The following is a 22,500-nucleotide window of genomic DNA, read 5'->3' as shown; positions in this document are numbered from 1 at the left end:
CTGCAAGGTGTCCCTAATCAGTCAGTGCATCTAATGAAGTCGTAACTGCTCAGTAGGTTGCCATGGCACCTGTTGCTGTGTGGAGTGTGATGGGAGCAGGACTGTAACTGTTGGCACTCACATTGGCACTCAGCTGCATGGTGAGGGTAGACACCTTCTCCTGGGATGCCTCCAGCTCCCGCCGAAGCTTTCGAATCTAAACACACACAGAACCAGGATGCCAGTCACACACACACACACACACACAAACACACACCGCACCAGGACGTCAGTGACACACAAACACACACAACACCAGGACGTCAGTGACACACAAACACACACAACACCAGGACGTCAGTGACACACAAACACACACCGCACCAGGACGTCAGTGACACACAAACACACACCGCACCAGGACGTCAGTGACACACATACACACACCGCACCAGGACGTCAGTGAAACACAAACACACACCGCACCAGGACGTCAGTGACACACAAACACACACCGCACCAGGACGTCAGTGACACACAAACACACACCGCACCAGGACGTCAGTGACACACATACACACACCGCACCAGGACGTCAGTGACACACAAACACACACCGCACCAGGACGTCAGTTGCAAACTGAGTCCAGTATCTGCTGGGAGGCCCCATGCGCCGCACTGTGGTTTCCATGACACTGACATACACAAACGTGGGGCTAGATGTGGATCATTTCCACAGGTCTTGGACCAGTTTCACAGATTTGCTTATACTAGCTGGCCAAAGGAGCTTGATCCTGGATCAGTGTAAAAACAAGTCACTCTGACCAGACACCAGCCTTCGGAAAACATGCAATTCCTGTCAGAAACAGCTAGTGTTGATATTAGAATTACACAGGCTTGTAGGAAAGCATCTGAATAGGGCTACATCAAAGCAAGTCCAATGTTAACAGCCATGCAAGTGAAAGTCCAATGTCAGACTAAGTTTGGTCTTGAAATTCTAAGCAATGAAGCCAAAAAAGAGAGAAAACTTACCTCAGACTGAGACTTCTCGTCAGGCTGGGGGACGGAGGAGAGGCACACAGTTGTTATTAATTCAGGGCAAATACCTCGCCATTGGTCCTACATGAGACCTCCTCACTATTAAAGTCTTATTCTAGTCTTCTCGAGTAGCCCAGCAGTAATTATACGCATTCATTTTACACAAAGGGAGCACATACACATCACAGTTCACGGAGTCATCTAATACTGCCCTTTATTCGATGAGCGATACTAAATTCTGAAGACTTCGCTTAAAGGCCGCCAACATAAGTGATGGTGCACAGATGTGTTAGCGCAGTTGCGGTACGCACAGGACATGCAACCTCATCTGTTAAATGGATGTGTTATAACACAGGGTAAGGGCGTTTGGGAGTGTGACTCACCGTGGAATAGACTGAAGACGTGCTGGAGACCAGAGACAAACTGGAGCCGTGCACTACAAGGCAGAGAGAAAGAGAGAGAGAGAAAAGCAGGAAAGATCAGACATTTAGGTGACGTGTCTGATATCTTTCTGTAGCTGAGTTGACTCATCGTGACTGCAGTAAGACTGAAGACAAGGAGATGCTACAACATGCTAATGGGCGGAGAGCTACATCAGTGCTTAGACAGCTTCTGGTGTAAAAAAAAACCAAAACACTTTAAAATTCCACTTTCTTAATGTCCTGTGTGTGTGTGTGTGTGTGTGGACCATAAAAATGAAAAAATAAGAGCCGTGTCAAGTGTCTGTTCAAGTGACACACTAACAAAGAAAATGCTGTGTAAAGTAACATACAGTGTGTAAAGAAAAATACCGTGTGAAGTAACACACACTCGTCCAGTGTAAAGTAAAGTAACACGGTGTGTAAAGTAACCTGACAAAAACACCTGACGACCTCTCTGAGTGGAACAGCATCGCTTACAAAACCACATCTCTGACGACACCACGGTTGGACAAGCAGGAGCAGGACGTGTCCTCTAACAGCAGGACGTGTCCACTTTTAACTGTGGGCTCTGGAGGTTTTGTCAAAGGCAGGGTTTAGATATTCTCTAGAAAGCACACACACCGGGGTCAACATGAGGTCAGGCCATGTTATCGCATGTTTTAAAACAAGAAACGCTCACCAAAAAACCTATGAAAAAATAGTACATCAAAAGCACTGATAAAAGTGTCATATCAGGTTACGCGCATCTGAGGCTCCTGATCTGGTCCAAAAAGGTCCGACTGATTTATTTGGCACCAGGGGCACAGAGTGAACCTGAATCATGGTGGCCAGCTCGTAACTAGGGCCCTTATGTTCAGACACACGCCTCGTGTAAAATCAACATGTGTAAAACCAACATGTAAAATTGGCATCAAATCAACAGGAAACATCACTAGTCCTTACGGCAGTAGAAATGTTTCTTACTCATCAATTTCAGCACAATGACAACATGACTGGATGCGGATTGTCATAGCGGAGTTGATCTGTGGTGCATGGTACCAACACAGGAGCACTCAAGCTGACCATTAACATCAGGGCCTACTGCTCAGCCTACGGAGAACGCGCCCAGCATTCTGTGTGCGTCTGGATCTCTTTCACGTGACACTCAGTCACTGCCAAAACAAGTCTACGTGTTTGTTATTCGAAAGCCTCCAGTGGTCGGACGTTAATAACAGGCGGGGTCCTGATCTGTAGCCGTTAAAGGCAGACGGAGTACTGGCGGAGTCCAGTCTCACCTTCCTCCAGAACCTCGCGGAAAGATCCGGAATTGCTCATGGCGCGGTTCTTCTCCTCTGAGGACACTGATGTATGGCGTGGGCGATAGTCGCTATGCGGGTCATGCGGGCCGTCCTGATTGGCCAGGCCGCTGGAGGTACGCGAGGTTGCCAGGTTCATTGGCATAGCCGTGGGGGTGCTGCCTAATAAGGTAAAGAAAAACATCACGAAGGGTCAAGGTTCAGAGTATCTAGGGGCACCATTCCTGTTTCTAGACACCTTTTGTGTGTGTGGATCCCGTGTGTGCGTGTGTGTGTGCGCGTGCGTGTATGAGTGTGTGTGCGTGTGTGCATGAGTGTGTGTGTGCGTGTGTGAGTGTGCGTGCATATGTGTGAGTGTGTGTGTTTGTGTGTGCGCGCGAGTGCATGTGTGTGCATGTGAGTGTGTGAGAGAGAGTGTGTGTGTGTGTGTGTACCAGTCGTGGTGATATTTAAGCGTGTGCCAGTGGGTGAGCTGAGGCTGGCGGCAGGTGAAAATGGGGAAGAGCTTCCTGAGTCCTGCAGTCCAGCAGCAGAATGAGAACGCAACCAATCACGTGCATTCTCACTGTCCCGCCCCTGGGGGAGGTGGGCATACCTGCCGAAATGCAGCACACTGATTGGACAAGTGAAGTACAGACATTTCATACACACACAAACGCACACACACAAAACAAACACACACACAACACAACAAGGATGACCGGACCAACAACAAGGGCACAATCAAGCCATCACAATGTTATGAGGCACACGCCCCAAGCACATGAGCCGGACTTTTCATTTAAAAGCACTCAGCTCCGCTCATTGCACTAACCAATCAGACACTCCAAATCCCACATGTGTATGGAACCACGCGTGCACAGGAAACACGGCTAACCCCACCGAGCCTGGAAGACTACACACACTCCGGTCTCCGCGGCAATGTTCTGCGCCCGAGTTTGGGGTTAGCGTCTGGGGAGGAGGCGGGGCTACTAAGCAAAGGGGGAGGGTATAGGGGTAGACACAACAGGGTAAAAAGGGTCGCTGGATGAAAGCCAAAAAAATGGAGGGAGATAATGAGAGAATAAAAGAAGAAGAGAGATCGCCGTGGGGTGATACAGATCGCGCTTTCATCTCTCCAACACCTCACAGAATCATTCCTGCTCACAAACAGCAGAATGTTTGTTCTGCTTAAAGAGGGTCTCACGAAGGACAGAGAGGAACCACGATAGGGGTCTACTGTATGACCTGCATGACCATGACAACGCAAACAGCAACGATCACGATCCAATGAACACGGTTCCGTTTTTTTCTGGAACATTGTAAACGCAGCCACCCTCTTTGTCTGTATTTGTTTGGTCTGCATGAACGGACCTTCCGAACATCCACCCCCAGGATTTAGGTTTGAGGATCGTATTCCGGTTCTCTCACCTGCCTGAGAGACCTGTCCGCACGCTGCCAGTTCTGGGAGGGGCCAGCGGGGAGCGGGGATGCTACGCTAGGAATCCGCGATCACCTCCACTACCCACTGCTGGGGCCTCAAGAGAGCCGCCCTGGTGGACAGAAGAGGCGCGAGGGTTGGAGATGATGGCGGGACTGTTCGTGTTCTCTGAGATGGTGACAGGTTTCTCAATGCTTGGTTAACCTCCAAAGAATCTTCACATGATCACAGGCACCAGAGGAGAGTGAGAGGAGTCACTGAAGTAGAGGTGCTCCGATTAGCATTAAAACAATGAACAGCAGAACAATGACTGAGGTGCCACGAAAAACTTCCTGAAGCATTTTAAATGGAGGAAATTACGGTCGCAAAGTGGACTAACAGAATACAGTGGTCTTAGAGGAAGTTAAGGGAAACGTTCCAAATCTCTGACTTCTCTTTATATGCAGACTGGTTCAGAGGGCACACAAGCCTCACTCTTCACTAAGGAAGATAACGAAGATAAGAAAGACCGTGCCCCTGATAAGACAGGAAGCTCTTGCTTTTTCTCATTACTTCATGGGTCATCTGGACGATACCATCGGCCTATCTGCAGTACAGTTCAGCACTGATAAACACACCAATCCGTCACAGCTTAGAGTAAACACTAAGAACCCGCAGCCAAAGGCTCGATCTGATCAAAAACATGCCAACAACCCTCACGCACAGGGCTGGTGCATGTGACTGCATGTGACTGTGGGACCTTCCCTGCCGGCTTCATACCGATACATTTGGCTGATCAGCTCTTTTCACGGATATCTGAAGGCCAGTTGCCAGCGTTTGAATATCAGGGTTGTCTGGCATTTGTTTGATCTGATCAGTCTTTCATTTGTCTCCTTCCGTGCTGCACGGGAACAGGGTGTGAGCAGGCTTGGAGCAGTGGCCTGTGATCTATCGAGTCCGTGGATCAAAGAAGCTCATGCAAGCTGACGTCAAACCGCCCGGGGTGAGACGCGGCTGCCTCTGAACATGCTCCAACACTGCGGCGGAACGTTCGAGAGCACGCAGCGGGGTTCGCCCAGCCGACGACTACTTTATGCTTAGCGAACAAGCCGTTCGAGGGAGGTCTGGTCGTCGCCTTCACGAAGAGAAGCTGTAACGACTTGTTAGCTCACACACTGGTGAATGGAGCTAATCAGATCTGTTTAGATCAGCAGTGTTAAACTCCAGCAGTGTGTGCTGTTTTAACACATAAACGCTTACCTACTAACTGATGACTGAAATGATCAAGGCCTATTCCCTGAGTAATTACAACCTTTCAGCCCTTTTTAACAAATGCAGGTCAACAGATGTTTCTGGAACGAGCGATTTTTATATGAGCCAGTCGTCAGCCTAAGATCTAGAACGGTCCAGGGTGACGACGGACCGTGTCTCTGTCTGATGTCCAGAAGAGGTGAGCACCTTAATGCCAGCTCTACCGGCAAGAACCCTCACCTGCACATTGTTGGGGACGACATATCTGGGTACTTCGCTCCTGTCCGTTTGCCAGGCTGACCCTGACCCGTCAAGGTGCCCCCACTGGCTGCGGGTTCCAGTCCCGCTGCCGGGATCTCTGCGTCGGAGAGCACGCCCTTCTCCCTATCCGTCTGGTTGGCAGCGCCCGTCGGGCACCTGCGGCTCTTTGGGTTGGGCAGGGTGGTGGTGCCCTTGCTGATAATGCTAGGATTTATTCCATAAGCGGTGGGGCGGTTGGCAGCGTGGACAGTGCCCATGCTTCGGTTGGCACGACTAGGCCGTGGGAGGCTCCGGTACTGGAGGGTGGTCCTGGCATTCGGGGGAAGGTATCCGTCATCAACGCTGGTCTGTCGACCCACCAGGCGAGTTGCAGTGATGCCAGTAGACAAGGGCATCTTCCCCAGAGGGGAAGACCCACCGGTTACCACGGCACCGCTGGTGGTTACTGTTGCAGAGCTGCTCAAGGGCTTCTTGGACAGAAGCTTCTTGCCCTCAGTGACGTTTATCTGCCGTGGTGGGGGAGAGATGGGGAGGCCGTTGGGGCGTGGGGAGATACGACCTTTCTCCGACACTTTGGCGTCATCTGTTTTGCCTGCAGGGAGATAAACTTCATGATTCATCAGCTGTGAGCTGAGACTACCACCGACAGTTCAGCAGTCAGGACGTGTCTGGACCTACCGGCCTCACACCTCACTGAAACCGACTCACACAACCCCAGGTTAGGCAACCCATGGGCTACAGCTGAGGATCGGATATTCTCCACGCTGCTGCCTCTCGTTTACACTCAAACAAACGAAACCAAAGCGAGACATGTGGCCCTGCTGCATGTGTGCGCGAGATGAGAAAGATAGCACCCTTAGATGAGACGAGAGGTTCTTTCTTTTACTCATAACTTCATGGGTCGACTGGACGATACCATCGGCAAGCCTAATCCTGGCAGAGAACAGTGTCACCCAGTACAGCAGACCTGCACCACTGAGTTATGTCCTGTCCCACCCATAAGAACACACCTAGGCTCAGAAAGGACTCAAATGCAGAGCAAATGCGTCCTCGAGAACCACGACTGTGAAGGTTCAGGCAAGGATTATTCCATGTGGAGTACCTTTCATCCTTTCAGGTTCTATTTCCATATTTTAGTCATATTTTCAACATGATTTTTTTTACAGATTATTTTGCTCGATTTCCATCATCTGTTAACTCCCACAAACAACATAAATGAATGTCTTCAGAGCTGGGAATGTCTCTGGTGACTCAGCACGGAGACGGTTTTCATACGTACCATTACCGTGGACTTTCAGTGAGCTGCAGTTCGTCAGAGCTTTAGTCACGCCCATCTGACCACTCATGCCCCACCTCCAGGAGCCCGTCTGTGATGTTGTTTTGCACCCTGTCAAGTTGCATTCTGATTCGTCTGAGAAGACTGAGGGGGCGTGGCACCACCTTGACCCGGCGTCCATCTTGACACTGGTGTCTGAACAGCCGTCCGGTCGCCTGAGGTCTTCGTCGTTCCAGAGGGGGTTGTGTTCAATAGCAGTACGCTTCTCTGTGTCTGTCTGGAGCTGGTGGATATAAATTTTAAACAAAAGAAAATAAAACAACAACTAAAGTAACAATAACAACAACAAAGTCAAAATAGAACAAACAAAGCGAATGAATGAATTAATTGAATATAATTATTTTCAAACCATGTCAGATTTTCACAGCATGGACCTATCCTGCACCTTAACTGTTCACGCAAACTTCCATCTGAACAAAGCACTTCAGCAGTTTCAGGCTGTTTGCCAGTGGTGAAGGACATACTCACTGTATCAGCATGAGTGAGATGTGAGTCAAAGCTCATAGAGCTAGCCCATAGAGTCAAAGCCCACAGAGTCAAAGCCCAGAGCCGGCCCATAGAGTCAACACCGCCAGAGCCGGCCCATAGAGTCACAGCCCACTGAGCCGGCCCATAGATTCAAAGCCCACTGAGCAGCCTCTCTGCTAATGACCTGGATGTTCATGGTTAATTCACCACCGGCCGAAGCAAAGCTGGAGCTCCTGGGTCCTTTACAAGACTCCCCAAATAAACAGAGCTTCTGGACTGCAGCGCCTCCCCAGACATGGCCAGGATGACATCATCTGGTTTCAGAGAAGGTCATTGTTCAACTGCTACTGAAAATACTTATAAAACATCCTTGCCAAGGAAAGAATTTTAATGGCCTCAGTTGTTATCAGGCCCCAAATCCAAAACACCGTTATCGCAATACTCATACAATAAATTCAACCACAGGGTCTGGTGGAAGGAATGAGAGAATGTAAGTGGGCTGAGAGAAAGAGAGAGAGAGAGAGAGAGAGAGAGGCAGAAAAAGACCCGAGAGAGTAAGAAGGAGAACGACAGATGAGGGCCAGGGAGGGTAAGAGGGCGAAAGAGACAGAGAGATGGAGGTCAGAGGTGACCGGTTCCTGGCCTGTGTGATCTTTTTGGCTCAGGCCTTTATTGGCGCGTTTGAGTTTGGCCTTGGGTCACAGGTCATTCGGAGACTGTACGTGGAGGTCAGTGCCTTGAGTATCAGGCACACGTTGTTCAACATTCCCAGTGTGTTTGCCACTGCCTCACTGACAAGCCACAGAGAAACCCGAGTGCTTGCTTCCCGAGGCCTCTCTGCCGCACAGAACATCCGTCCGCTACGTGCCCACATGCTGGGAGCTAGGCCAGCCGGGCAGGTGAGTCATGCCCCCAGGGCAGAGCAGCCTGGCTGCAGATACCAGGCCACCAGCGTTTAGTCTAATGAACAGCAGCACAGCCAGGAGGTGCCCGCATGGAAGCACGGCCCAGATCAAAGCCGACCGCGGGAAGTCGCCGACAGAGATGATGCACGTCAAATTAAAAAGATCTTAAAAGGTCTGACCGGGAAGGGGAGAGATTTTATGATACGTTGGTTAATCTTTTCCAACCCACCCTGACAAAAAACACACAGCATTAATTCCCATGAGCCTAAAACAGAGTGCGGGACGACCCCCAGCAATGTGTGTCTGTGGAGCGTCTGGTTCAGGTACTGACTACACAGCTCGGGTAGGATGAGCGATGGAGCCATGCTGGACCGGCTGCTGGCGGAGCGAGAAGAGAAGCATTTATATACTGTGTGTGTGTGTGTGGGGGGGTGTAACTCCCTCATTCTGGTCTCATTTTAGTCTCTTTGTCTTTGGTCAACATTAAACATGAACTAAAGACATAAACCAGAGTAGCGTACTGATCATCAGTCCCTGTCTGACAAAAAGAAAAGCCGAACGGATTTGAGGGCTGCCTCTAATGTCCCTGACGCCGGCACCACCGGAAACATCGCAGCCTCATGGGAAACCGAATAGGTTTGTCTTGACTCTGTCTAGAACATGGGTGTGTATGTTTTGAGAGTATTATCACTGCTTTTGTTTTAATCAAGACTCTTTTTACATCCCTCTCTAATGCTAATATGGTGACATTGACTGTATACTTTATGTGGATCAGTGCTGTTATAGACGTTTTGTTTTTGGTTTGTGGTTTTGTTTTGTTGCTGTTGTTGTTCTGGTTGACTGCTGACAAAAAAAAATTGCCCTTCTAGGACAATAAGGATAATCTAATCAAAAAAACAGGTAGACTGACTTTATACTTCTCTCTCTCTCTCTCTCTCTGTCTATCTCTCTCTCTCTCTGAATGGACAGTTCTGGTCCAGTGTCCAAATCCTCACCTGCTCCTCTGTGTTCCTGCGTGGACCAGATGGGGTTGTGATGTAGGATCTCATGGACACACTGGTGCAGAGATCATCTGTGTCCGGAGCGTCACTGATGCCACTGCTGACTGAACTGCTGTCGTCCCAGCTGAGAGACAGACAGACAGGCGGGCAGGCAGACAGAGAGACAGACACACAAACAGGGCATGAGTTTGGGCAATGAGAGAATGTACTCAGACTTAAAATAAGTATTGTGTGGCTTAGACAGTGTTTTGAGTCTGACCTACTGTATTGGCTAGGATACATTCTGAGTAAATGACAAAGCACTTTTGTAAGTCGCTCTGGATAAGAGCGTCTGCTAAATGCCAAAAATGTTAATGTAAATATAAATGTAAACTTTTTGTGAAATAAACTACTCAGGAATACGTGACATGGGTGCTTCATACGGGCTATGTTTCACACCTACAAAAATATTGCCATTAATGATTTGATGTAACGCAAAATATTAAGCATTTTATAAAACGAGGTAAAACTCCTGAAGGGTGAGCTACACTACAAAGACGGATGCGAGAAGCTTCACCTCTCCATTCTGTCCAGAAGAAACAAAGATTCGCATGTCTTTCATGCTTGTGACTTTAAAGCGGTCTCCGTGTCTCTCAAAACTCTGGATTAGTTCATCGCACAAATTAGTGGGTTGGCGCCGCGCTGCGAACTAAACTTCAGCGCCAGACTTCCAAAGCCATTAGGGCGTCCCGCAAACCTCACAACTACGCAGGAGAGATGCTCGTTGCCTAAGAAAACCCGTATTTATACTGGCACGTACGCCGAAAATCAGTGATCCCGAGCGCGAAAAGTTCGCCCGAGAAAATAACTTTTTTTATTCACTTAGTTGTAAGGCAGTTATAAACGACTTAAACGTAAAGCAATGCAGATTATCGTCCCGTATGCGTACTGAAGGTAGAACATACCATGCAGTCAAAACCGCCAGCTGCTATACAGGACAGCTTCGCGCGCAGTCGCCACCCGAGACACGCGCAGCTTCGGAGCTTCGCGCGCTAACGCAAAAAGGCGTGTGGCCGCCCGCGGTAGCCGTGTCTCCGGTCTGGCACGAGGATACCGGCTTACCGCCAGCACCTGCTACGTCTCCCCTTCGATCACGGCCATCCAAGCGAAACGCGCGGAGACGGAGCTAATGGAGGTGAAGCAGCGAACACACCCTGCAATTCTGTCCCAACTCGCTGAGGTGGCACCAATGGGCCACATACACACATTACGCAGGCGTTTGTCTCCGTCTGTGTTTTGGCATTAACGAGTCGCTCCTCCATGGGGGCTATTTCTTTATGATGGGTTTCCTTCCCCCCCCCCCCCATCATATCATGTGTGCTGACAGGTAATGCGAACGGTTAACATAAACAGGCCGAGGTGGCCGAGGTACACTTCTTAAAGACTGAGACAGACCTGCTAACAACAAAGACACCAGCCATCGCATTTGAGCACTCTGTTTCGCGGACGCTAAAGGGCAGCTGAGACTGTCCGGCAGTGCAGCACACGTCTAGAGCCCAAATGGCGCTTTCCACACAGAAGTCAGTGTTGGCGTGTCCAGCGCAGCAAGCACCTCACCCCCTGTGTTTCCCACACAGCCTCACAACAGCGAAGCACATGGACAGAAGAGTCCTCTTTATACCGCGCAACGGGAGAGAGAGAGAGAGAGAGAGAGAGAGAGAGAGAGAGAGAGAGAGAGAGAGAGAGAGAGAGAAAGGGGGGGGTGTGTGTGTGTGGCAGTGGTGGGCCAGAGTGATACTTTTCCACCGATCTGAAGAATTCCGTCTTCTCTCTCTCTCTTTCTAATACAGCAAATGAATCCCCTCCGTACTCTGCTCAGTAACTGCCACACTTTAAGTATTCCTTCAGAAACGCTGGACCGAGAGCATCTATTAAACTTCTGTTTGAAGTGCTTTCCGGTCTTGAATACAGAGATGTTTTCAAAAAGGGAATTTCCTGAGACATTTGATTGTGTATTAGCTGCCTGTGTGAACTCAAACCAAATTATGAATTAACAATATTGACTATATTATGAACATTAAACTTAGGATTTGAAATACTGATAAGTAAGCAGTATTTTCACTTCTGAATGCAGATCTACTGGTGAATGCTGGATAAAAATGCATAAAAATCTCTCTAACTCTCAGTAATGTCAGCGCTTGCTGAAGGACAGGTGTTCAAAACAGTGGCAGTAAAATACACACTCACTCTCTCTCTCTCTCTCTCTCTCTCTCTCTCTCTCTCTCTCTCTCTCTCTCTCTCTCTCTCTCTCTCTCTCCTACCTCCCTCCAGAGTCGGAAGACAAGATTAGTGTCAGTGCTACGGCGGGCTTTCCTAAATTGTGTTCACATCTCCTCTCCTCACATCTCCTGCTGCCTCTGCACTGTTGCCATGCTCAGCGAGAACATCAGAGACCTGCCCAGAGCAGTCCTGTTCAGCGGAGCCTTCCCTGCTAGGCCTGGACTCCTGTGAGGGTCACACTCACTGAGGTGTGTTTAGATGAGGTGTGTGATAACGAGGTGTGTTTAGCAGGCCTTGTGGTAACGGGTGTGTTTAATCCCCTCTCACAACATTTGTACGTCAGCTTCTTTTGCTAAGAAATTATTTGACATAAGATAGACAATTTAGGCAAGCCTGCCGTAGCACTGACACTAATCTTGTCTCCCAACTCTGGAGGGAGGTAGGTGTGTGTGTGTATTTTACTGAGACTTTTTTGAACTCCTGTCCCTTCGCTTACTGCAAGTTAATGTTTTTAGCTTCATCATCTCAAGACCCTTAACCCTCAGTTGCTCAGGTTGTATTCAGTCATAATTGTAAGTTGCTTTGGATAAAAGCGTCAGTTAAATGCCATAAATGTAAATGTAAATGTAAACCTGTCCACACAACCTCTCCACACAACCTCTCCACACAACCTCTCCACACAACCTCTCCACACAACCTGTCCACACAACCTCTCCACACAACCTCTCCACACAACCTGTCCACACAACCTCTCCACACAACCTGTCCACACAACCTGTCCACACAACCTCTCCACACAACCTGTCCACACAACCTGTCCACACAACCTCTCCACACAAACTGTCCACACAACCTCTCCACACAACCTTCAAAAACTCCAAACTGCCTCCTCCAATCCACACATAAGAAAAGATACACACGGGAACAAGTGACTCAGCACAACACAAACACAAAGCCAAAATATGTCATACAAGAAAAGAGCAAAACAACACACACACACACACATAAAAACAGTCCCACGTTGCAGAGGGAACTGTCTCCATAAATCAGGAAACAAAGGAAAATTCCGCCTCACTAGTCCAGAGCAGTGGTGCCGGAGCAGGGGGAGCTGCAGCAGGGGGGGCACTCGGGAACAGCGAGAACAGCACAGGAGCGACCGCTGAAGCTCAGCTGTGTAGCGGGAAGCTTCATGGCTTCACCTCCTCCTCCTCCTCCTCCTCCTCCTCCTCTCTCCCTCCTTCTCTCTCTCTTCTTTCTTTCTTCCTTCTCCCCCTCTTTGTGTCCTTTGCTCCCTGCGTTTCTTTCTCTCTGTCTTTCTCTCACTCAGTCTTTTTGTCTACTTGCTTCTGTCTTTTGCTCAGTTGGGTCAAAAGAATAAGTGACGAGAGAAGAGCGTTGGAGACCTAACCTCCCTTCACACACACACACACACACACACACACACACACACACACACACACACCACACACACACACACACCACACACACACACACACACACACATCAGAAGGAACCAACCACAGGTTGAGGGGGAGTGGCTTAAGTAAGTGAGACCAGGGTGAGGACAGAGAGGCAGACAGAGAGAAGTAAACCGATCTCAGCAGAGTAAGCACAGAGAGGACACTGGTCACACACAACTGATTTCAGATCAGTCTTGCACTGCAGTATTATGCACCGATCAAAGAATTCTGCTCTCCCTCGACAGCGCGTCTGTCCGCGGATGTTTCCACCCAGAGCGATGTGGCTAAGCTCAGCAAACACAATGATCCACAGAGCAGGTTTCACCGTTGGATCAGGGAGGCACACACACCAGGTGGGAGGGCAGGCCAGCTGACATCATACATGCAAAGCAGTAATACAGGTTCAAGCCGGGCGGTTGTGCCTCTGTGTGTGTGTGTTTTAGAAGAAGAGAGAGGTCGAGACAGTTCAAAGACTTTTAACTAAGCGATAACGGCCAGTGTGGCAAACACCCGAGCACGAACACACACAAGGTACAAACACGAGTGTGTACATGTACACACAAGAGAACCCACGTTTAAACCTCGTGTGTGTTCTTATGGGGGTGTTTGTGTGTGTGCCGGCCTGGACAGCGGGGTGTATGAAGACTGGATTTCACAAGGATGATTTAAACTGCTTGACTCCGCTGAAAAGCAGTCCAATTAGTTCACTCCACTGTTTTAGCTTTTCAGGGTCAGCTCACAAGGTCAAAGGTCAGACTCCCCTAAACTTCAGCGGAAGAACAGGATTACCAAACGGCCAATCAGACACAACTCAGTTAAAATGTTGGGGAAGGTTTAGCAAGGCAGGAGAGTTTGTGGTGTGTTTGAACACTGGCAGTGTTATGATGAAATCTGAGCCCCGGCCAGCTAGTACCGAACCCAACTAACACAGACACAAAATGCTAATGTTTATTGCTCTATATTTAGACAGTGGTGGAAATGCATGAACACCACTGCTATATGGATAATCACCAGGCACACACACACACACACACACACACACACACACACCTTCTCAGCCATGTGTAATGACAGAGATTTCAATGAGCCAAATGAGTATGTGGAATTCAAAATGCTTCCTGTCTCTACCTTCTCTCTCTCTCTCTCTCTCTCTCTCTCACACTTTCTCTCTCTGCCACACCAACAAATCCCAGTTTGCACTGTTCTTATTGAAAGACTTCTGCTCTCCCCTGAGCTCTGCCATAGCTCTCTCATGGCTATGAGGTGGGTTTTGCATACGTTGTCTGTTGATGTTACTGTTGTTGAGTTGGGCTTTGGTTGTTTTTTTTAAATTATTTGAATATGCAAACTCTTTGGAGGAGCTGTTTCTTGCACTGTGTGTTACAGAATGCCCCTTGTGGAGTGTGGTTGAGGTTTCCTAAGCTGAGGCCCCTCCCCTCACTATAATTTACATCTATAATTATCTCATGAATATAAATGTTTCCTTTTTTATTTAAACTTTAAAAAGAAAAAGAAACACCATCCATTCCACCCTGTTCTCTGCACTGGACACAGGTGGAGTTACTAACTTACTGCGGCAGCATGAAGACAGATATTTAAGTTTTAGGTAGTAAATACACAACATTTGAGAGTCAAACTTGCCCAAACAGACATGTCTGTCTCTCTCACGCTCTTCCTCTGTTCAGACCTGTTTGGCTTGTGGTACCACACACTGGCTGTGCCGAAGGAAACAGTCACACTGGTTTCTGTCAGACCACCTTGCACTGTCAAACGGGGACAGGAGACCAGTGTGTCATTCCCATACACACACACACACACACACACACATTACACACAGTACTAGAAGAAGTAGAGCGAGGGGGTTGGCGGGACCCCCCCCCCGCACTTTATCTCTGTCCCTCTATTAGCATGTAAAGAGGTCGTGGGCTGTTCTCGCACTTTGGTGCTGTTAAGCCTGATTACCACAGCCCAGGGTGTGACGCGCACAGGCCTCAGGCCTGTGGGGAGGTGCGCACTGATATCGACACACACACCGAGCAGGAGAGAGACTGGACACCATCCCATCAAACGGCGCAGTACTGGGGACGGGTCAGCGGGCATCTGGAGTCGGGCTGCTGTCCTGCGTTCTGTAACAACTCCGAGGAGGAATTCCGCCAACACAAAATTCCATGCCTCCCCAGTACCCTGTGCCATGGCGGCAGCCGTGGCGCATGTGCTTGTTGTTAGGAGCGCAACACTTTCCCCAGATCAGGATGCAGGCTTGTATCACCAGTGCATCTGTACTGCAGAGCAGCAGATTCATTTACACGACTGTGGTGAATGACTGATCTGGGGCCTGTCACTCATGCACAGTATGCATTAGCAGTGGGAGAGGAAGTGACCATTTCCCCCAGCTGATGACAGATAAGTGGGGGTCAGAGCACCCCCCCCCCACGCCTACCCACTCTCCATCTACCTCTACCTCCCTCCTTCTCTCTCTCTCTCTCTCTCTCTCTCTCCCTCTCTCTCTCTCTCTCTCTCTCTCTCTCTCTCTCTCTCTCTCCCTCTGTAGCTTGGTGCCCAGCGGCAAGTGGGATGCCTGCTCCTCTCTTCCTGTTAGTTCTCTCGTTCTTATCTTCGGCTGGGGGTCAGAGGTCATGTCCCGAGCTATACACGACCCTTCGGCGTGCTAGACGCTCGGTTCACCTACCCTGTCCAGACGCAGCCAGACACCCCAAACCCAGGTTTAATGTGTTCAAGATGTCGACACAATGAGCACCGCACAGCGTCTAAACACGAGCGGAGAATCCTCCTCCCCCGCAGTTGTTACAATGCCCCCGCATTGATCCCTAAGCCTATGGACTTAAGGTTAATGAACACATCCTCTAAAATCCAGACCCACACCAAATTAGAGGTGGCCACTCAAGAGCTTTGCTCTGTCTCTCTCTCTCTCTCTCTCTCTCTCTCTCTCGCTGTCTATCTCTGCCAGTAACAGTATCTGTAGTTAGGGGAGCACCCCAGCCTTCAGCCTGGAGCAGGTCTTACAGGTTTTGCTTGGTGTCATCTCACTGTGTCCTTACCACAGAACCACACACAGGCAGGGATGCGGTGTTAATAATGGCTTCTGAGGAATCGTATTGAAAAAAGTGAAAATAAAAATGACTTCATGATAACATCCATCTCAAATAAACACATATGTCAAACAGCTCTATGAAAACACAGGCAGGTCAACGAACAAGCACGCAGTCACACTCTGTCTCTGTCAGGCTGTAGTGACACCCATAGGCACAGGTGTATGCGTTAGCACACACGCACACACACACACATGCGACCTACTTCCTCGGTGAGCATGTCGATGGGTTCTGATAGGCTGATGAGCTGGGTGGTAGGACACCCTGTGTGTGTTCTGCTGGGAGTGTAAGCGAGTCACCCAGTGGGAGGACAGAGTGAGTGAAGGCCCCCCAGGGGCCTCACACACTGCACGCCTGTCACACCACCAGTGCTTTTACACACCTCCAGTCCACTTTCACTCCGAATGTGTACGTGTGTTGCGTGTGTGCATATGCGTGTGTGTCTGTGGGAGTGTGCATATTTGCATGTGTGTGTATGGATTTGTCTCCAATATCTATCTCCTCATCTTCTTCCACCATGTCTCACTCCTCCCCAAGCTCTCTCTTTCTCCTGTTGTCTCTCTCTCTCTGTCTCTCTCTCTCTCTGTCTCTCTCTCTCTCTCTCTCTGTCTGGACCCCCCCCCCCCCGTCTCTTTCTCTGTGTCTTTGGCAGATTTGTGTATTGGTTCATGGATGCCCAACCCTCTGAATACCTGACCTGACAGAGACAGACAGTCTCTTAGGGGCCATCAAACAATCTCCAAACACAAAACTGCCAAACAGGAAAACAAGAAAACCCATAATGACTCTAAACCTCAAAGCAGACAGACCTTCTGGGCACTATAGAGAAAAAAATATACAAGACAGAAAGTGGAATTCTGTTCTCCTCATTCCGTTCTCTGCGTAAGGAATTCTGGAGAAGCTCCTGCACAGCTGCTCACACTTCACCTAATCGACCAGCACCCACTGGGTCAAAACGCCCCTGCAAGACATCAGCAACTGTAATACAGCTGTTATGATGGCTTCCCCCACCTGCAACCCCATTCAGAGAGCCAGGTAAGTTGCACACACACACACACACACACACACACACACACACACACACGCAGGAAGAGAGACATCATTGGTAATTGTGAAATGATGCTAATTCATTGCTTTTGTGTGTGAGTGTGTGTGTGTGTGTGTGTGTGCGAGTGTGTGTGTGTAACACTTATGGCTCTTAAAGCATGTGACCTTTTTCTGAATGGGGTGAGGGGATCTAACAGACTGTGCTGTGGTGGCTGGTGTCATGTGGTGAGCACAAAGCTTCCGTAGCTGTTGACAGGAGCTGTGTATGAAGTCTGTGTGTGTGTGTGTGGATGTGTGTGTATGAAGTCTGTGTGTGTGTGTGTGTGTAGGAAGTCTGTGTGTGTGTGTGTATAAAGTCTGTGTGTGTGTGTGTGTGTGTGTGTGTGTGTGGATGTGTGTGTATGAAGTCTGTGTGTGTGTGTGTGTGTGTGGGTGTGGATGTGTGTGTATGAAGTCTGTGTGTGTGTGTGTGTGTGTGTAGGAAGTCTGTGTGTGTGTGTGTGTGTGTGTGTATGAAGTCTGTGTGTGTGTGTGTGTATGAAGTCTGTGTATGTGCGTGTGTGTGTGTGTGCACGTGCGGGTTTGTTTGTGTGTGTGTGGGGAGGGGGTTGTGAGTTTGTGTGGTTGGTTTTGTATGTGTGTGTGTGTGGGGGGGGGGGTTATGGGTTTGTGTGTGTGGGTTTGTATGTGCGTGTGTGTGTGTGTGTGTACACGTGCGGGTTTGTTTGTGTGTGTGGGGGGGTGGGTGTTGTGGGTTTGTGTGTGTGGGTTTGTATGTGCGTGTGTGTGTGTGTGTGCGCGTTTGTTTGTGTGTGTGGGGGGGGTTGTGGGATTGTGTGTGTGAGTTTGTATGTGCGTGTGTGTGTGTGTGTGTGTGTGCACGTGCGGGTTTGTTTGTGTGTGTGGGGGGGTTGTGGGTTTGTGTGTGTGGGTTTGTATGTGCGTGTGTGTGTGTATGTGTGCGTGTGTGTGCACATGTGCATATGTGTGTGTGTGGGGGGGGTTGTGGGTTTGTGTGTGTGGGTTTGTATGTGCGCGCGTCTGTGTGTGTGTGTGTGTGTGTGTGTTTGTGTGTGTGTGTGTGTGTGTGTGTGTGTGTGTGTGGGTTTATCCCAGTTTAGCCTTTCGGTGCTCTCCCAGTCCCCAGTCTCAGCCAGACAGGCGCTCACGTTTCAGAAAAGTGTTTGAAACAGCATGACTGGATTACACTGGCACTCTGACACACACACCCACACAAACTACAGACATCACAACCCAGAAATATGAACACCCCTACATGGACAGGATATTACAGAGGAATTCACAAACCATGTGTACAATATGATGTCATTGAGTGGAGTGGGACATGTCTGATTGCACGCATGTGTGTGAGTTGTGTGTGTGTGTGTGTGTGTGTGTGTGTGTGTGTGTGGAGAAGCTCTCTCCCTCAGGTAATGTCCCTTTCCTGCCATTTTAAAAAGGAAATTGAGTCACAAAACAGAACAGTGTGCAGAACATCAGACTCCATCTGATATCTGAAAGAAATGACAAACTGATCTGAAGTCAGAGCCCGAGGACCACCTGTAACACACCCACCCAGCTATGGAGGACAATCCAAACATACACCACCCCACAACACAGAAAGTGAGCATTTAAGAAAATAACATCTCCAGTGTCACATTGTGCCCCGAGTATCAGGTCAAAGCGGCTGTGAACCGGTATATACAAAGAACAACACAACTGACCTGAAGTGACTTTAAAAAACACATCTGAGCTGAAATGTGGAGATGCATATAGATTTGGGTCAAAGGTGGTGGTTTTTTTTAGGGTTGGCTGAGTTCTGATAGCCCCTCCCCCTCCCTTCTGCCCTCGAGTTGTGTTTTCCCCAGAGTGAGGGCTGATGGGATGTGGCTTGGCTGTTCCCAGGCCAGCTCTGCTGAGAGAGTGCAGCATTCGTAGACCAGACTGTCTGTCCTGCATGTAAATGATTCTATATGCTTATATATGCTTATATATGCTTATATAATGCTCCCCACTCACTCTCCTCTGCAGGGTCTTTTCAAGCTTGTGTCCTCTACCAGAAGTCTGGGAGCTTGAAGGACCTGCGTAGTATCTTAGCTGTTCCCAGGACTGTACCCTTCACCTTCCACATCTTTTCCAGCTCTTCTTTCAGCCCTCTTCTCTTGAGCTTTTCTCGTTCCTGATGTTGCTATTACTTGAGGTCGCTGTAATCTCTCATTACGGCCCTTTTCTGCTGTTTTGTATCAGTGTTCAGTCAGGTCTTTATGAGAGGAGGTCTGGTGTTCAGTCAGGTCTTTATGAGAGGAGGTCTGGTGTTCAGTCAGGTCTTTATGAGAGAAGGTCTGGTGTTCAGTCATCTGTATGAGAGAAGGTCTGGTGTTCAGTCGTCTGTATGAGAGAAGGTCTGGTGTTCAGTCAGATCTGTATGAGAGAGGGTCTGGTGTTCAGTCAAGTCTGTATGAGAGAGGGTCTGGTGTTCAGTCAGGTCTTTATGAGAGGAGGTCTGGTGTTCAGTCAAGTCTGTATGAGAGACAGTCTCTGTTCAGTCAACTCTGTATGAGAGGAGATCTGGTGTTTAGTCAGGTCTTTATGAGAGGAGCTCTGTGTTTAGTCAGGTCTTTATAAGAGGAGGTCTGGTGTTCAGTCAGGTCTGTATGAGAGAAGGTCTGGTGTTCAGTCAAGTCTGTATGAGAGAGGGTCTGTGTTCAGTCAGGTCTTTATGAGAGAGGGTCTGGTGTTCAGTCAAGTCGGTATGCGAGGAGGTCTGGTGTTCAGTCAGGTCCGTATGAGAGAAGGTCTAGTGTTCAGTCAGGTCTGTATGAGAGAGGGTCTGTGTTCAGTCAAGTCTGTATGAGAGGAGGTCTGGTGTTCAGTCAGGTCTGTATGAGGGAAGGTCTGGTGTTCAGTCGTCTGTATGAGAGAAGGTCTGGTGTTCAGTCGTCTGTATGAGAGAAGGTCTGGTGTTCAGTCAGATCTGTATGAGAGAGGGTCTGGTGTTCAGTCAAGTCTGTATGAGAGAGGGTCTGGTGTTCAGTCAGGTCTTTATGAGAGGAGGTCTGGTGTTCAGTCAGGTCTTTATGAGAGGAGGTCTGGTGTTCAGTCAAGTCTGTATGAGAGACAGTCTCTGTTCAGTCAACTCTGTATGAGAGGAGATCTGGTGTTTAGTCAGGTCTTTATGAGAGGAGCTCTGTGTTTAGTCAGGTCTTTATAAGAGGAGGTCTGGTGTTCAGTCAGGTCTGTATGAGAGAAGGTCTGGTGTTCAGTCAAGTCTGTATGAGAGAGGGTCTGTGTTCAGTCAGGTCTTTATGAGAGAGGGTCTAGTGTTCAGTCAAGTCGGTATGCGAGGAGGTCTGGTGTTCAGTCAGGTCCGTATGAGAGAAGGTCTAGTGTTCAGTCAGGTCTGTATGAGAGAGGGTCTGTGTTCAGTCAGGTCTGTATGAGAGAGGGTCTGTGTTCAGTCAAGTCTGTATGAGAGGAGGTCTGGTGTTCAGTCAGGTCTGTATGAGAGAAGGTCTGGTGTTCAGTCAGGTCTGTATGAGAGAGGGTCTGGTGTTCAGTCAAGTCTGTATGAGAGAAGGTCTGGTGTTCAGTCAGATCTGTATGAGAGAAGGTCTGGTATTCAGTCAGGTCTGTATAAGAGAGGGTCTGGTGTTCAGTCAGGTCTGTATGGGAGAGGGTCTGGTGTTCAGTCAGGTCTGTATGAGAGAAGGTCTGGTGTTCAGTCATCTGTATGAGAGAAGGTCTGGTGTTCAGTCAGGTCCGTATGAGAGAAGGTCTAGTGTTCAGTCAGGTCTGTATGAGAGAGGGTCTGTGTTCAGTCAAGTCTGTATGAGAGGAGGTCTGGTGTTCAGTCAGGTCTGTATGAGAGAAGGTCTGGTGTTCAGTCAGGTCTGTATGAGAGAGGGTCTGGTGTTCAGTCAGGTCTGTATGAGAGAGGGTCTGTGTTCAGTCAGGTCTGTATGAGAGAGGGTCTGGTGTTCAGTCAGGTCTTTATGAGAGAGGGTCTGGTGTTCAATCAGGTCTTTATGAGAGAGGGTCTGTGTTCAGTCAGGTCTTTATGAGAGGAGGTCTGGTGTTCAGTCAGGTCTTTATGAGAGGAGGTCTGGTGTTCAGTCAAGTCTGTATGAGAGACAGTCTCTGTTCAGTCAACTCTGTATGAGAGGAGATCTGGTGTTTAGTCAGGTCTTTATGAGAGGAGCTCTGTGTTTAGTCAGGTCTTTATAAGAGGAGGTCTGGTGTTCAGTCAGGTCTTTATGAGAGAGGGTCTGGTGTTCAGTCAAGTCGGTATGGGAGGAGGTCTGGTGTTCAGTCAGGTCCGTATGAGAGAAGGTCTAGTGTTCAGTCAGGTCTGTATGAGAGAGGGTCTGTGTTCAGTCAAGTCTGTATGAGAGGAGGTCTGGTGTTCAGTCAGGTCTGTATGAGAGAAGGTCTGGTGTTCAGTCATCTGTATGAGAGAAGGTCTGGTGTTCAGTCGTCTGTATGAGAGAAGGTCTGGTGTTCAGTCAGATCTGTATGAGAGAGGGTCTGGTGTTCAGTCAAGTCTGTATGAGAGAAGGTCTGGTGTTCGGTCAGATCTGTATGAGAGAAGGTCTGGTGTTCAGTCAGGTCTGTATGAGAGAGGGTCTGGTGTTCAGTCAGGTCTGTATGAGAGAGGGTCTGGTGTTCAGTCAAGTCTGTATGGGAGAGGGTCTGGTGTTCAGTCAGGTCTGTATGAGAGAAGGTCTGGTGTTCAGTCATCTCTATGAGAGAAGGTCTGGTGTTCAGTCGTCTGTATGAGAGAAGGTCTGGTGTTCAGTCAGATCTGTATGAGAGAGGGTCTGGTGTTCAGTCAAGTCTGTATGAGAGAGGGTCTGTGTTCAGTCAGGTCTGTATGAGAGAGGGTCTGGTGTTCAGTCAGGTCTGTATGAGAGAGGGTCTGGCAGCTAAGCCTGCAGGTTCACTTCTCCAGGCAGAGCAAGGTGGCTCACCCTGACCACCCTCACCAGCTCCAGTCTGAAAGGGGAGTCTGTTAGCTTGTTCATATGTATAGACGTACCACCCCGTACCCCGGACACCCCCTCAAAGCCAAGCCTCGTTTTTACATCCATTTCACGAAAGTGGGAGGAAAAACATATATCTAATAATTTATTTCACTTCCATCACTACTGGGCAGTTCACAGAGAATTTAAAGACTCCCTTAAATTATATATCATATGAAGTAGTTAGGCAAGTTAAAAAAAACCCTGGAGGAATTCTCACCGAATTCCGAACCCTAAGGCACATTTCATCA

The 22,500-nt window shown here is 48.9% G+C and overlaps 1 protein-coding gene and 1 long non-coding RNA gene across 6 annotated transcripts in view; one reads left to right on the top strand and one right to left on the bottom strand.

Annotated features, from left to right (window-relative positions):
- Positions 1-22,500, bottom strand: part of nav2b (neuron navigator 2b) — a 76,452-nt gene that overhangs the window by 17,878 nt on the left and 36,074 nt on the right. For 4 of the 5 annotated variants that reach the window (XM_081699372.1, XM_081699373.1, XM_081699374.1 and 1 more), the window contains 8 exons: positions 9,350-9,479; positions 6,925-7,204; positions 5,625-6,237; positions 3,169-3,347; positions 2,714-2,896; positions 1,401-1,453; positions 1,012-1,035; positions 122-196 (listed from right to left, as the gene is read on the bottom strand). In XM_081699372.1, the coding sequence (XP_081555498.1) occupies positions 122-196; positions 1,012-1,035; positions 1,401-1,453; positions 2,714-2,896; positions 3,169-3,347; positions 5,625-6,237; positions 6,925-7,204; positions 9,350-9,479 (1,537 nt within the window). The remainder of the gene's footprint in view (positions 1-121; positions 197-1,011; positions 1,036-1,400; positions 1,454-2,713; positions 2,897-3,168; positions 3,348-5,624; positions 6,238-6,924; positions 7,205-9,349; positions 9,480-22,500) is intronic. The other variant, XM_035531994.2, reaches the window with a different exon arrangement.
- LOC145651753 (uncharacterized) overlaps positions 15,633-22,500 on the top strand; it is a 9,969-nt gene continuing 3,101 nt past the window's right edge. The window contains exon 1 of the long non-coding RNA XR_014117700.1: positions 15,633-17,219. This is a non-coding gene — a long non-coding RNA (uncharacterized LOC145651753). The remainder of the gene's footprint in view (positions 17,220-22,500) is intronic.

Source organism: Electrophorus electricus, chromosome 16 (genome assembly GCF_041902795.1).
Source record: "Electrophorus electricus isolate QZ-2024a chromosome 16, ASM4190279v1, whole genome shotgun sequence".
In the NCBI taxonomy this organism is placed as follows: domain Eukaryota; kingdom Metazoa; phylum Chordata; class Actinopteri; order Gymnotiformes; family Gymnotidae; genus Electrophorus; species Electrophorus electricus.
Note: the sequence above shows the minus strand (reverse complement) of the source record. Positions and strands in the feature narration are given on the sequence as shown.